This window comes from Alosa alosa, chromosome 13, assembly GCF_017589495.1.
Source record: "Alosa alosa isolate M-15738 ecotype Scorff River chromosome 13, AALO_Geno_1.1, whole genome shotgun sequence".
Lineage (NCBI taxonomy): Eukaryota > Metazoa > Chordata > Actinopteri > Clupeiformes > Clupeidae > Alosa > Alosa alosa.
Window position 1 is genome coordinate 9,392,381 of NC_063201.1, and position 15,200 is coordinate 9,407,580.

At 42.2% G+C, this 15,200-nt stretch overlaps 1 protein-coding gene across 1 annotated transcript in view; it reads right to left on the reverse strand.

The window, feature by feature from the left end:
- The window catches only part of dnah5 (dynein, axonemal, heavy chain 5), a 126,530-nt gene extending 115,603 nt beyond the window's left edge, over positions 1-10,927 (reverse strand). Inside the window, 3 exon segments of the mRNA XM_048260674.1 lie at positions 273-357; positions 667-801; positions 10,641-10,927. Coding sequence (XP_048116631.1) covers positions 273-357; positions 667-801; positions 10,641-10,784 — 364 coding nt within the window. The 5' untranslated portion in view covers positions 10,785-10,927.
- Positions 10,928-15,200: the final 4,273 nt, after the last annotated feature.

Here is a 15,200-nt window from a genome sequence, read left to right on the forward strand (position 1 = left end):
TCATTAGCATGACATATACAGCTAACTGGTTGACAAGCCCAGTATGTATACACGCGAAAAACTAAGTGCCTACAATTTTGTCTTGATTGTTTCAGTCAATTCACACACACAGTTTATTGGGATGGAATGAGCTTTCTGAACCCGAAATGTGCGCACATTTTCCTGTGACCGTGAAGGGATCAATAAGACCATCTGTATAAGAGTGCTGTTGGATAGAAGTAATTGTGTTCAGAGAGGGAAATAGCTGCAATTTACCCCCTTCCCCTCTTTACCTGTTTCAGGTAGATCCACATCCTGGTAGTAGAACATGATATGTGGACGGCCATCAGCAACAAAGAACTGTTCTATTCTGTCAATCTGAGAGAGAGAGAGAGAGCAGCAGAAAGAAAGAAAGAAAGAAAGAGGAGAAAGAAATAAAGAATTTCACTGCATAATATTCATAGCTCATAAGAAGTCAGACACAGTATTCTTTAGTTCTACTTTAATTTGTGCTGACATCCCGACCCCCTAAGACACATACATCACTACTCCTCTTTCATTACAAGACATAACATAAATACTGAATTATATCACATTTAACGACCATGTCTTACATTATATTCATCTGGCGGTGAATATAATGTGAATACAATGTTGCCATGAGAGACCAGAGGGGGCGCTTTGTACCTGACTGCCTTCCAGGATGGCATCCTCCACCTCGGCCTTCTCCAAACCCACACATGAGGCCACGATGCTGAGGATGTAGTCATGGCGAACATCTAGTTGGGCACGCTTGGCTTCGCGCTCCTCCTTCAGCTTTTGCTGTGTACAGAAACACTTCTGTCAGTCAAATACACCAAAAACACACACACCAAACACACACACACACACACACACCCCAGCATCCAGCTATACCAACAGAAACCACGGGGCCAGCAAGTATCAATGAAAAAGACTTCAAAGCCAAAATGAAAACTATGAAAGAAAAACTGATACTAACCAATCAACTATCCAACTTGTCAACAACAAACCCAAGTAATTCACATACTGAAATAAACAGACAGACCATCATTATACAGAACACTACAACTGTGTGAGTGAAGCCTTGCACTCCAGATCAAGCACAGTACAAACAAAAACAAATTTGTGTCTGATATAAGATTGTGTCTGATATAGGCTATTGCACATAAAAAAAATACAGTCCCTAGAGAGATGCGGCCATACTTTAAATGCTGTGATCTGACCGCAGGAGATGACGCAGGACTCTCTCCTCTCCTGTCTCTTCAAGTTAGCCTTGATGTTGCTAATCATGGTCCTCCTTCTGCTCCTCCTATCAGCAGGTGTGTGATAATGACCAGCAGGACACAGCAGGTCTCCCAGCGTCACAACAGAGATAGAGTTTTTAAAAAAAAGACTTCTACTTCTAGTTCTTCTTTCTCTGTCTCCTAACTTCACTGTAGGTGAATGATGTCAGTATCCAGAGCCTGGTAATAAGCTTCACGCTGACCAAAGGCTGAACGAGGAAGATGATGTTCTCTCTACATCATGGCCCATCAAAGAGTTTCACTGTTGTTCAGAACGGACTGGAAGAATGGTCCGCATCCACATCCTGAGAGCAGAGCATGGACACTACCACTACGGCTCTGTACAACTCTCACCAAAGATTCTAGAACGCTCCGCTCAAAAATCTTTACTTCTCACTGAAGCAGTAGAATTTAGAACTCTGCTGTGTTCTGGCAATATCCAGTCAGGTGGGAAGGGATCACCAGGGATGGAACACACAGACCTAGCGTGTGGTCTTACCACTGTTCAAGTGTTCTCAGTCCTACACTCTGATGTACTGAGAGGCACAGCCACAACAGACACATGAACCAACTGTTGCTCAGAGAGAGAGAGAGAAAGAGAGAGAGAGATCTAAATAGAGATAAAGTGATAAAGATAGGGAGGCAGTAAAGTTGTTGGTGCTGCTAGGCTACATTAACCAAAGTAACAGCTCTGACGGGACAGTAAACGATGCACACATCGGGAGGTCTTCACCGGCCCAGACACACACGTCTCAGGCCTTTGTCCATCTGGACTCTTTAAACTGGTTATATTAACCACCGCAGAGGCAACAGGCCATTTTTCGGACTGACATCCCACAGGCCTACTGGGTTTGAGTCTTTCTGGTGACCAGTTGATGGGCTAAATGATAAGGCTCTCTATATGAAACTTCAGAGAATCTCTGTTATGCTTCCCCAGCAGTCACACAAGCGTGTGTGTGTGTGTGTGCGTGTGTGTGTGTGTGAGTGTGTGTGTGTGTGAGAGTGTGTGTGTGAGAGTGTGTGTCCATCCAAATGAATTTCCCCTTGGGGATCAATAAAGTATCTATCTATCTATCTATCTATCTATCTATCTATCTATCTAAATAACAGTGCTGGAATGACACTGTTGTGTCTCATTGTTTTACCCCTCTTTGCATACAGTTAATCAGCTTCTCTTTATCTCTTTTATCTAGTGCAGTCTTTTCAGGCATCAGTGTGGCCGTAGCCTCAGGGCAATGGCATTCATAGTGACAGACGCATATCCTAGTTCTTCAGCTTAGGGTATGCTGGCTGGGTATCAACGTTTCTAATGTCATCACACTACAGAGACCTGGCTCTGCTCACAAAATCACTTTTTGCTCAGAAACAAATACACATTTGTGAGATGATGCCAGGATAACATTGAAATGCTTCCCCAAACATTAGCTATCACATCCTTCTTGAGATGAAGAGACAAAACAAATAAGAGGTTCTAAACTCATGTATATAGGGTCACTCACCAACATAAGTTGCATCTATGCTCCACCCACCAGTGGCATGTGGTTGTCATGGATTTGTCATAGCAACTACAACTGACAACAGAAGCTATGGGTCAGTCATGTGACCATCTGACTAAACACTGAGGCCCCCCACACACACACTCCCACACACACCCTTTAACAGCCTCCATAAAAGCAGCTGGTTTAGTGCTTTAGATGCTAACATACATAATCACAGCAGTGTCCATGTCAATTACTCAAGAAGTCTGGAATATTAGCCTGGTAATAGCTGTTGGTCAAATCAACAGACAAACGCCCACAGAGAGAGAGAGAGAGAGAGAGAGAGAGAGAGAGAGAGAGAGAGAGAGAGAGATTCTCACAGACAACATAACAGAAGAAGGGGTGTAGGCTAACACAAGATCAAGCAAACCAGTTCAATCTTGTGTGAGTGTCTAGAGTGGAGAGGAGGTATGGAGGCGGGATACACACAAACACACACACACACAAACACACACAAAGCATTGGCTGCTGCCATGACAACTGAAAGTAAACTACCTTATATCGGCGGACCTCCAAATAGTTGCCAAGATACAGTTTGTTCCAGACTTCCGTGGGAGTGCCCTAAGCTCTGATCAGACTGACCCCCACACACACACACACACACACACACACAGCTGAGCAGAAACAAATGCCCCATATCTATTTGTTCAAAGGATTTAGGAGAGCCATGTTCCTCACTCATCACTGTGCAGTCAGAGTCAAAGCAATCAGACCATTTTCTTACAGTCCATCCCTGCCTGTCCCTGCACCTAGAAATGACAAAGTATGTAGTGTAAGACAAATGTAATCAACCTAAACTGCAATGAAACTGAACTCTCTCATTAAGGCAATGTATCTGTATCTCAATCTGTTTCAACCATGATAACTCATTGAGTGTCGTTCACTTAGAGCTTAGTGGCATGGTGATAACGAGCCAAATCTGGTGTTACATGCTGCGACACCAACATAAGGGGGATATCTAGACAGCTTGTGTTGGGAGGAGGTGGGTGAGAGTGGGTGAATGTGATGTGCGTTCCCACTGCTTAAAAGAGTATGGATGTATACAGCCCAGGCCACTCATGAAAGTGTGGATGTGAGTGAATGCGTGCGTGTGTGTGTATGTGTGTGTGTGTGTGTGTGTGTGTGTGCTCAGGCCACTCATGAAAGTGGTCTGAGGAATCTCATTTACATGTATTCATTTAGCAGACACTGTTGTCCAAAGCGACTTACATACCGGTATGTCAAGTATATTACAAGGGATTACATTGTCCCCGGAGCAACTTGGGGTTAAGTGCCTCGCTCAAGGGTACAACAGTGGAAATTAAAAACCGGAAATTTAACCCACAATTTTCAGGCTACTGCACGCTAGCCCAGCTACTATGCTACCACCACCCCTCAACTCAAATGCATATTTAGTGCACACAGTTGTATTTAAAGGTGTGAAGTTGCAACCAAACAGCAATAATTTGATCAAATTAGTAGGTCTGCACAGGCTCTTAAACATGTAACAAAGTAAATGGAGAGTGTAGAAATTGAACGAGCCTGTTCACCACAGAGGGGCAAACTAAGTGGTGAGACCATCAGCTCCAGCTAAAGAAAAAAGCCTCTAAGATCATTTAGCACAAGTAAGAAAAAGAATACATCAGCCTCCCCAAACAAGTGTCTTATAAACATCAGTCACACAATCAACTCTTTAAAATATTGTTTGAAACATAGCCATGCACATGATAAGATTAGCCTTAGGCTGCTGTGTCCATTAGAAACGTCCAGACATCCCTGCTGCCCGGTGCTTTCCCCCTCATGTACAGAGACGGGTGCTTCTGCCTCTCTTACCTTGAGCACACGCGAGACACTGTCTCTCCACAGCTGTTTCCTGTAGGCGTGGGACATGCCGCATGTCCTGACACCAATACACAGCAGAAGCCTTACGCACTGAGGAACATAAGCTCAGTTTCTCCCATCTCCACTGCTACCAGAGACGAGGACGGGAGAGGAGAGCCGAGGAGAGGAGAGGATGTCGTGCCAGGGTGGCGGGGAGCGTCACCTGTGCTTTTAAGCCTTACCTGCTCAGGTGCTTTGTCTGTCTGCTGGCCTCATTAAAGGCCCCTATAAACTATTCAACCAACTTAAAGACAGAAGCAGCCGGCCAAAAGGATCATGGGATACAAAGACTGGGTATCTTGAGTGTTGGTGGAGGCTGATACACCGAGAGCTCGGAACGCTTTCTCTCATCTCGCTTAGCCCGTGCAGCGCCTGGGCTATTGTGTGGTGTGACAGGTCATTTTCGGATGTGTGGAGGTGATAATTGGACATAGGCTTTATGTAGATGACAGTGGGGACTATAACGTGTCTCCCTAATCTCTCTTTTTGTCTGACGGCCAGAAACCTGTCTGATGCCAGAGTGGGGGTCGGCTAGGGTCAGCTCGATCGGGTGGCTCCGTAAGTGGAGAGGGCTCCACCATGCAGGTGGGGTTATGAGGCCTGCTGCTGCGGCTGCAGTGGTTACAGTCAGTGCCGCTGGGACACACTAGGGGACATCCGTGGCCTACTGGTTAGCACTTCGGACTTTGCCGGTTCGAACCCCAACCAGTAGACACGGCTGAAGTGCCCTTGAGCAAGGCACCTAACCCCTCACTGTTCCCGAGCGCCGTGCAGGCAGCTCACTGTGCCAGGATTAGTGTGTGCTTCACCTTAGGTGTCGACCAATTATCGGCCTGGCCGATTATTAGGGCCGATATTTAGCATTTTTACAATCATTTGTATCGGTCATTTTTTCCACCGATAAGCCGATACTGAAATGGATAAAGAATGAAACGCGCTACTTTGTCTGTAAAGCGTCTCTCACTCCCTGAATTTGCTACTCTGTGGTCAAGAGCATTGTCCCGCCCACTACACCGTCTAATTTGTTAGTTAGCACGAATGCAGCCAATCAGGATCGAAGACTGAACACAGACAAAGTTTAGGATTCTCACTGAGGCAGACTGGGCTTCAGCTGTAGCCTACGGAGCTATTTTTCGAAGGTAAGGAAGGTAGCCTACTTTGCTGAAGTTGCAGTGAATCACAATCATCTACACTGAAGTTACAAAAACACCACTTTGTAAGCTATTGTCTGTTTGATCCGGATCGATAAGTAAAGCACCCACTTCCTTCATTTAGCGAATTCCCGATTGATGCACGTTATATGCTGTTTACTAGTTATCCCACAAACTTGGGTGCTGCGCGTCGGGAGTTCTCTGCCTCCGCCTCGTTTGTTAATTGTGAATAACGGGACACCTCGGCGGACATAGTACAGACAAGTCCTAAATTATGCAATAGCGAACGTCAAAAAGTCTAATTGCTCCTTTTTGAAACGGACTGTCAGAAAAGACTACATGCACCCAGGGCCAACCGTAATTTAATCCGACCTGAACAAAATCGCGTCCTGAGCTGGCTATTAACGTGCCTTTTAGGCTCTCAAAAGTGTAGCTTATAGCCTACACATGGACACAAATTGCATGCTTAAATAGCCTAAGAACTATTTTAAAACTGTTTTGTTAAACTATTCAACCGTAACACTTGCCATCACGCATGCACCTCTTCCTCTCCCTCTCGTGCACTCACACACACGATGGCAAAGCATCCTCTTTGTGACAGGTCCTTTAACAAGCACATAGCTCATTGTGCAGGCCTACTCTATGAAAATAATTGCTATCACTCAGCTCTTGGATTAACATGATACACAGGATTTACACTTGCAAAGTGATGCAAGTTGATAGACAATTGTGTATCAAAAGAAGAAAGAAAAGTTTGCATAATTAAATGATTTTGAATTACATTTTTGCAGTATAGCCTTTACTATCTACCCCCCTTTTTGACAACTGACATATCGGTTTTACATATCAGTTATCGGCCTCCTGTTTTGGTAATAATTTATATCGGTATCGGCCCTGAAAAAAAACATATCGGTCGATCCCTACTTCACCTTACTGTGTGTACGCTGTGTGTGTTTCACTAATTCACGGATTGGGATAAATGCAGAGACCAAATTTCCCTCACGGGATCAAAAGAGTATATATACTTATACTTATACTTATACACTCATTTTAAAAGCCGCTGAGACACAGAGACTAACACACTCATTCTAAAAGCCGCTGAGACACAGAGACTAACTCATTCTAAAGGCCCTGGGACACAGAAACCTTCACACAGTAGATTTGAGCACCAGTCCAGTAGTTGAGTCTTTCAAATACCAGCAAAGAAAAGAGGTTCTGTACTCAGTTTAAGGGCTTCTTCATTCAGAATACGGGGTGTTGCACAGGACATTATTTTTCAAAGTATATTGCATAATATAGTCATGAAGTATATTTAATAAAATATGAAATATTTTTCATTTGTTCTCTGTAGTAAAGTGGAATCAGTAAAGTAGCAGGTCAGAAAACACAGGAACACGATCCCATGTCATGGCCGATAAGGACAGAGGACCCTAAACAGAGACCCTTCATCACAGCTGATAAGGGCAGAGAACCCTAAACAGAGACCCCACATCACAGCTGATAAGGAACAGATCAGTCCTGGTCTTAGCTTCATGGCGAAAGTGTGCCTCCACTAATCTACCACAAAAACTGGACTGGGACCAATTTAGAATGTAATATTCCATTTCATAGTCTTTTTGTCCAACCTTAAAAGAGCCTTTAGAACGAGCCTTTATACAAAGGCTATGCCGGAAAGAAATATCCTAAAGTAATTAATAACCTGCGCTAAATTTACACAATGCGGACATTTCAGTTATACAAACCAACAATAATTGTAAAGTTATAAAATAATAAAAATGTGCACAAATACACATCCAATGGACCCTTTCAAGAGAGTTCCATTATCAGCATCATAGTTGGCCCCACAAGACTTCCGTTTTAACATTCCATATGTTATCTTAATGCAGAGGAAGTAGATTGGGAACCAAATAGAACGTTCAAGCATTGTTTTTGTTTACCTTGTTGAAAGGGTCTATAAGCTACAGGAACACCAAGACATTCTGTGGAAAATGAACTGCAATGAAGTGAGCAGCTACTGTGTGTCATAGGCCATCAGCATGTATTTACACAGCAGGAAGACAGAGGAACCAACTTTAAGTCCCATTACAGGTGACATAACACGCCTGAAGATAACACAATGCTCTAGTGTCCTTGCATGTACCTGCCAGGTTTGCTTACCTTGTTTTGGAAATCAGGATTGAAAGGTAGCATTTCTGCCAAGGGTGTGCAATACACACAGTGTCTTCTCCCAGAATCCAACACCGCTCACTTAATTAATATTACACCTCATGAGGTCATTACTTTCGATCAGCCCTGCATCTTAAGGGAGTGGGACCATGCAGGATTCTTGGACTCGTCTCCCCAGGCTCTGAGGTCTGAAACTGGGCACCTTTGTGCCGGGTGTCAGCCTGTCCTCTGGGTGATTATCTGAGGAGGTCTAAAGCCGTCTCAGATATCAGAGAGGGATTTGGAGCTGAATGGCTCTTTGTTATGGATATCGGCATAGCACTGAGAACTTCCTTAATGGCACGTGTGTGTGTGTGTGTGTGTGTGTGTGTGTGTGTGTGTTCCTGCTTCACTGCTGTTTGTCACAAAAGGCTTAGTTAATGGGTAAATGAGGCAATCACAAGATTTGTAATACATTACTATACACACACACACCCACACACACATGTGCATTGTGCACGCATGCACAAAGTCATGGACACGAACACAGACTTTCATACACACACACACACACACACACACACACACACACACACACACACACACACACACACACACACACACACTTTCGCTATTATTTGTAACTTTAATCTTTGTACTTAATTCTAAGCTAAGCTTCACAGCCACATCCACAAAAATACTAACCTGACTCTCGCCAGATGAATTTCGTTCCGCCTAGCTACAAAAGTACTTCCTTGTGAAGGAAACCAGTGATACTACCAGCATACCATCAGCATACTCTGCCAATCACCTCCTTCCTCACGAATACAATCATCTCCATCACCTTCACTCTCACTCCCGTAGATTGGTCTCACACCTTCTACCTTGGATGTTTTACATGTCTTGAATGAAGGTGCCATGATCTGCCATCCCATTCAATACAATCAGTAGGGAACAACGCCCTTGACTTACTTAATGTTACAAAAGACTGAGTGTGAATGAAAATTCTATATCTGTCCTATGCTGTTTTTATATGATGCCTTAATGGGTTTCATATGTGAAAGGGCTTTCAGTTAACAATCATGTTTTGCCGACTATCCTCAGTAGAGGCTTGACTGCCAATCACCCCACAAAACCAATGAAAACCCTCTTAGCCTATCTTAGCCGGCACACCCACACAAATGAGCCAATCAGAGTCGAGCAGTAGTGACAGCTGACATAAAAGAGCGCATGGTTGGGGTCTACCTGGGGAGGAGAAGCCGATACTGACGCAGGATAGGAGCAGGGCATTCCATCAGTGGCGCTCATGAATATTTGAACAATTGCAGAAAGGACTCCAGAGGCTCACGCGTAACCAAAGACCCTACTGAATTAGACATAAGAAGCCCAACTAGGCCTAACTGTAGAAAGCTGAAAACCACTTCAGGACCATAGGCAATTATGAAGTCTCTTGTAAAATAAAGAATGAAGACATTATTTTTTTGAAAAAGATGCAGACTTTCTACGACTTTCCCAATGCAGAACTGGCTAGCAAGACTTGCTGAAAAAAACGTACATGCACTGATGTGTCTGTGATTATAGACATATACAGATGTAAAAGCCTGTAATAGCTTAAAGAATTTATGTATACTTTAATAGTCAACGGTTCCAATAACACAGCTGCATTCATCCTGTTCTCTCATTGGTTTTCTGCCTCTGCCCACCCCTTCAGATCAGGTGCTCCTCAACTGAATGTTTGTTGTTCTTGGGTTTTTGCTGATGGGGGCTCTCTAAAGCATCTTGAGCAGCAGGATGTGCAATATAAAAAAAAAAAAAGTAGACAACACCAGAATTAATCAATGTATGCAGTTGTTTATGGGCCAATGGGCCTGATTCCTGCAAAGATATTGACTAAACTGCAAGGAGATATTCAATGTTCTAATCCAGGTATTTTACCCTAGATACTTATGACTGAACTCATTGATTTTAATTAATTGGGCAAGTATGTTAGCGGGTAGGGTAACCCTAAGATTCGCTGTGGTGTGTATTTTAACGTGATTTGCCTTTGACTAATTTCAGTGAAAAATTCATGCTCAAGACTAATCTCTTTGCAAAATTCCATGTCACTTCAGATTTTTGGACGCAAACCACTCCTAGCTCTGTGGTTCCAGTTGTAGTGTTGTGCTGCCGCCTAGTGCTGATACAAGAAATGCCTCTCTGCCTACCTAGGCTGTCTACTCATTTTGCAAGTAACGAATCACAGCTGGAATTAAGGAGTTGTCAGGAACAGAATAGATACAAATCTATAGGGTCCTACGATTTATCTAACTGTAGCGTTTTACAGTTTACCCTCATTTAGGCCTATGCTTGTTCTGTTCTGTTCTGTTCCGGTGCTGCTGCTGATGTCTGGATAAAGGAATAATAACAAAGTCCATAAGATAGTGGACTATTGCGATCAGATGTTCATTTCACGTTTGTTCATAATCTCTTCACTTCACTTAGAGCAGAAGCTGGGAAACACCCCCGATAGTGCATCGTTAACTTCAACCATTTTAATTTTATTTTCCCATGTGAAGAATTACTTAGGCTAGCTAACAACATTTTAAGAGGTCAGATAATTAAAACAGACACTGCAGTAGAGAGCAGATAGGCTACATTGTGTCACTTGAAAAAATATATCCCACCTGTAATTCCTTCAGAGACTCGCCTGGAGCCGCCTGCGTCACCATTCTGGGTCTAAAGTTGGACTTCCCAGTGCGGAAACTAACGGCCATGTTGACACTTTGAAACTTTCTCTGCCATCCGATGCAGGGAAGTTCAGAACGCATAGGCCTACGCAGCCCCGAGTGTCTGTGTCTGTATCTTTTCTTGGTTGCAGCATTAAGTCTGATTTCATGCCCAGTTTTCAGGCATTCATCGGTTTCATACTATGGCGTTTGTAGGTAGGTGGTAGAACATGTGCTCTAGCTGTGCGGCTCTGATAACACATTCAAGCCGAATTGGTTGTTTGCGGTTTCCTTGGAGACGACAGGGCTTTTTCAGAGTGAAAAGAGCTGATTTAGTGTCCACCAACGCAAAATCTGGACATGCGGTCTCGAGGTTTGTCACCCTTTACTTAGAACGTTTGCAGCTCCAAAAAAATGTGCACGCCATTCGCATTAAACAAAAATCCAAATGCATAGCCTAACACAAATAGACGAATTGGACTACATAGACTAATAAACTAAACAGGCTATAATAAAGACATATAAATAAATGATTTGGTCTGTGTGGGCCTAGAAATTTCATCCCAAGGTAAGACGTGTTTATACACACACACATGGTATCTGTTTTGTTTTCTTTCATAGGCTATTAACCCACCGCAGCATTACAATAGGCCATGCAGCTGTGTGGCGTGATTGGTGTCTTTAAGAAAGGTCTAATAGGCCAGGCTAGGCCTACAGACTTGTAGAATAGCCTACTCTGACTCAAAACATCACATAATGCAGTTTTTACAGTAATGAAATATATTCATTCACACACACCCACAGTATTCAGAGTGATGGCTGAAAAAAGGACTAGAAAACATTTTTCTTCCCTTCTTTTTTCTATAACTGGAGTGGAGCACCTGCGGCACCTTCTGCTTTCTGCAGATGAGATAAGGCAGTGGCCTAGGTTTAGATAGTGTCAAATAGTCCTCTTTCACTGATCCCACATATCAGACTATGTTGCCTACTAGACAACCACACAGAGGTAGTTGATGGCATTATAGGCTACCTTACAATCACACAAAAATAGTGTTTGATTATTTTATTATAATATTTTGGTTACATTGATATTTTATTTGATTATTTAGTTTGGTAGTTTTCCTAAATTATGGAGCCTGGACAGTTTTTATTTATGCCAAATGTGTGTAGGCTAGTGCCTAGTTTTCTACGCTATTCCTAAAATTGTGTTTGGCCAAACAAGCCAGGCATTTGGGGTTTATAAAATAAAAGAAAAAAAATGTTTGATACAGCAACTGTAGTCCACACATTCACAGTTTTTGAGATGTTTTCTAAATGTGTATAGGGGCCTACAACTTACAGTTTTTCTCAGTCGCTTTGGTGCTTTTTTCAGATCAGAATGAAAATTCTCATAACTATTAGTTCAACCTCCACAACATTTAGTCATTTGTGCACATCATAACAATTTCTCCTTCCTCTGAACAAATTGCAAATGCTTTTGGACATGTATCAGTTGCTTTCATACAATTCTCTGCTGTTTTTTAACATTATCATTTGCTTATGTCATGTCAGTCAAAATGAACTATACTTATGAATGCTGAATAGTGGATTCCCAATAAAACTAATAGTCTTCATTTCATTGCTTGAGTCATTACATACAAAATTGTTGAACTAGTTATCAAATTCTGTCACAGTGCTGTAGAATTGCAAAGAGCATACAGTAAAAATGTATGCATTCAGTGTCTTGTACTCACTTACTCACCTAACTACAGCAATGTGTAACTTTACTGTAGTTTTCAAATGGCTGTACAAGTACTGTATAGTGCTGTCTTGAGCATGTTCAGGTAGTGTCACAAGTTCTGACCTTTTTTTGCATTGGAAAACACTGAGAGAACTGTCATAATGAAAACATGACAAAGCCATTTGACTATCTTGTTCATAAACGATGGTGTCAAGACTTATTCATTTTGATGACACCACAGTTTCATTGACATGAATACCTGCTTTTGAGGAATGGACTATCCATTTTGAGCAAGTGACGTGCTTTTGCAGGTCATCCACTAGGTTTTGCAGTTTGCACTAATTGTTTTGAGAATTGCACTAACTTCTGTGCAAATGTTAATAGTGATGTGAGAAAAGCACCAAAGCGACTGAGAAAAACTGTAACTATGTAGGCCTACGCTAAGGGACTGTTCGTTATTTATAAACAGGGCCACCGGAGGAAAATAGGGGAGGGTCATGTCTTTTTATTCTTTGTTGAGGGGAGGGTCACCTAGCTTTTTTTTGTCTAGGAGGGGGGGGTCACCCATCTTTTGTATTAATGAAAACAGCAAAAAATCAAAGTGGCTTGTTTGATTGTTGATTTCTGTCGCCATATAACGTTCTCTTTCGTTCCATAGCTCTGTCAACATTGAACAATGAAAATAAGGGAGATGTCCCAGGTTTCTCATGCAAAATACGGAAAATGTCAACATTCGTCCCCATTACAGTTTTTCTCAGCCGCTTTGGTGCTTTTCTCACATCACTATTAACATTTTCACAGCAGTTAGTGCATTTCTCAAAACAATTAGTGCAAACTGCTAGCCTGGCTAGCGCCACCACTTCTCAATGAGATGTGGTCTGGGAACCAAACGTTCATTTTCTCGTATTTGAAAAAAATGCCCAGATCCATTTATTGGGTTATTGGGTTATATGAATAGATCATCATCGTCTTGCTTTCCCACCTGTTCTGTGATTGGTTCCCTATCTCAGGCGAAAATTTGCTCCATGGTCTCCAGGCTGCCTTAGCAGCGTGAATCAAATCGCGCAAGGCAGCATGGGAACACCCAGGCTAGCAAACTGCAAAACCTAGTGGATGACCTGCAAAAGCACGTCACTTGCTCAAAATGGATAGTCCATTCCTCAAAATCAAGTATTTATGTCAATGAAACTGTCAGTGTCATCAAAATGAGAAGTCTTGACACCATCGTTTATGAACAGGATAGTCAAATGGCTTTGTCATGTTTTCATTATGATAGTTCTCTCAGTGTTTTCCAATGCAAAAAAAGGTCAGAACTCGGTGACACTACCTGAACATGCTCAAGACAGCACTATACAGTACTTGTACAACCATTTGAAAACTACAGTAAAGTTACACATTAGGGGAGTAAGTGAGCACAAGATACTGAATACGTACATTTTTACAGTATGCTCTTTGCAATTCTACAGCATTGTGACAGAATTTGATAACTAGTTCAACAATTTTGTATGTAATGACTCAAGCAATGAAATGAAGACTATTAGTTTTATTGGGAACGACTATTCAGCATCGATAAGTATAGTTAATTTTGACTGACATGACATAAGCAAATGATAATGTTAAAAAACAGCAGAGAATTGTATGAAAGCAACTGATACATGTCCAAAAGAAGGAGAAGTTGCTACTACGATGTGCACAAATGACTAAATATTGTGGAGGTTGTACTAATAGTTATGAGAATTTTCATTCTGATCTGAAAAAAGCACCAAAGCAACTGAGAAAAACTGTAACGTTGGAAGGGTTGGAGCAACAAAGTAGCCTACTTAATTCACGCCTAACAGCCTATATCCATTTGGTCAACTTTATCCAGCCCTAAAAAAGCTAAATTTAACTTTGGTTTACTTGTAGTTTACCGTGTAGCCTAACTTTAAACAGTGTGCATGCTTAACATAAAGCATAGCCTACTTGTGCTTCATTCATCCACACATCCAGCTTCTAACGTTTTGACAAGCATTTCTACCAATTAACCTTGTTCCTGCCCATCTCTAGCTTTGCTGTCTCCATCCTTTCTGTTTTTGTTGTTTGCAAAAAAATATATAGTAGGCCCTATTTATTGGTAACCAGCAACAAGTGCCATTTATTAATTGCTGTAATTCTCTCTCCTGCCAACAAAAATGTGTTCCAAGTAGCAGTGCGTAATTCTGCTTCATAAAGTTGAACAAATACATTGATCATATAAATAGCCAGTTTATGGTCTACACTGTAGTGTAGAGTTGGTAAGTTATGGTAGGCCAACTTGGAGTGAATATACAGGGGGAATTCTTTGTCTACTTGTAGCTGAGTAGCCTGGCAGGTGCGCACGTAGACAGCCTACGGCCGAACACTGCAAGCGCCAATGAATCGTGCTCTCACGACAACCACGTCGTTAACTTAAATAGGCCTAGGTTAACATCACTCTGAGTTCGCATTCAAGCAAGCAAAATGATGATTTGAATACATCTGTTTCACTGGAAGGGCAAGGGGTAACAACAGGACAACACAGAGACAGGCCAGAATGCAGGACTTATGAGAGTATTACAGTAATATGTGATATTCTACGGGAAAATATTAAAACGGCAAGACAGCGGGGAAAAGTTGGCAAAATGATAAACCCGGAAAAAATTGGCATGTTAGGTATTTTTCGGTCCCTGTGATTATTTGTGAAATTGTGCAAACGGCCTTTTCAAGCTCGTCTGAGAAATTTGAGTTTTGAGATAATGTTCAGCTTCGGCAGCTGGAAGCCTAGAGACGAGTCCATAGCA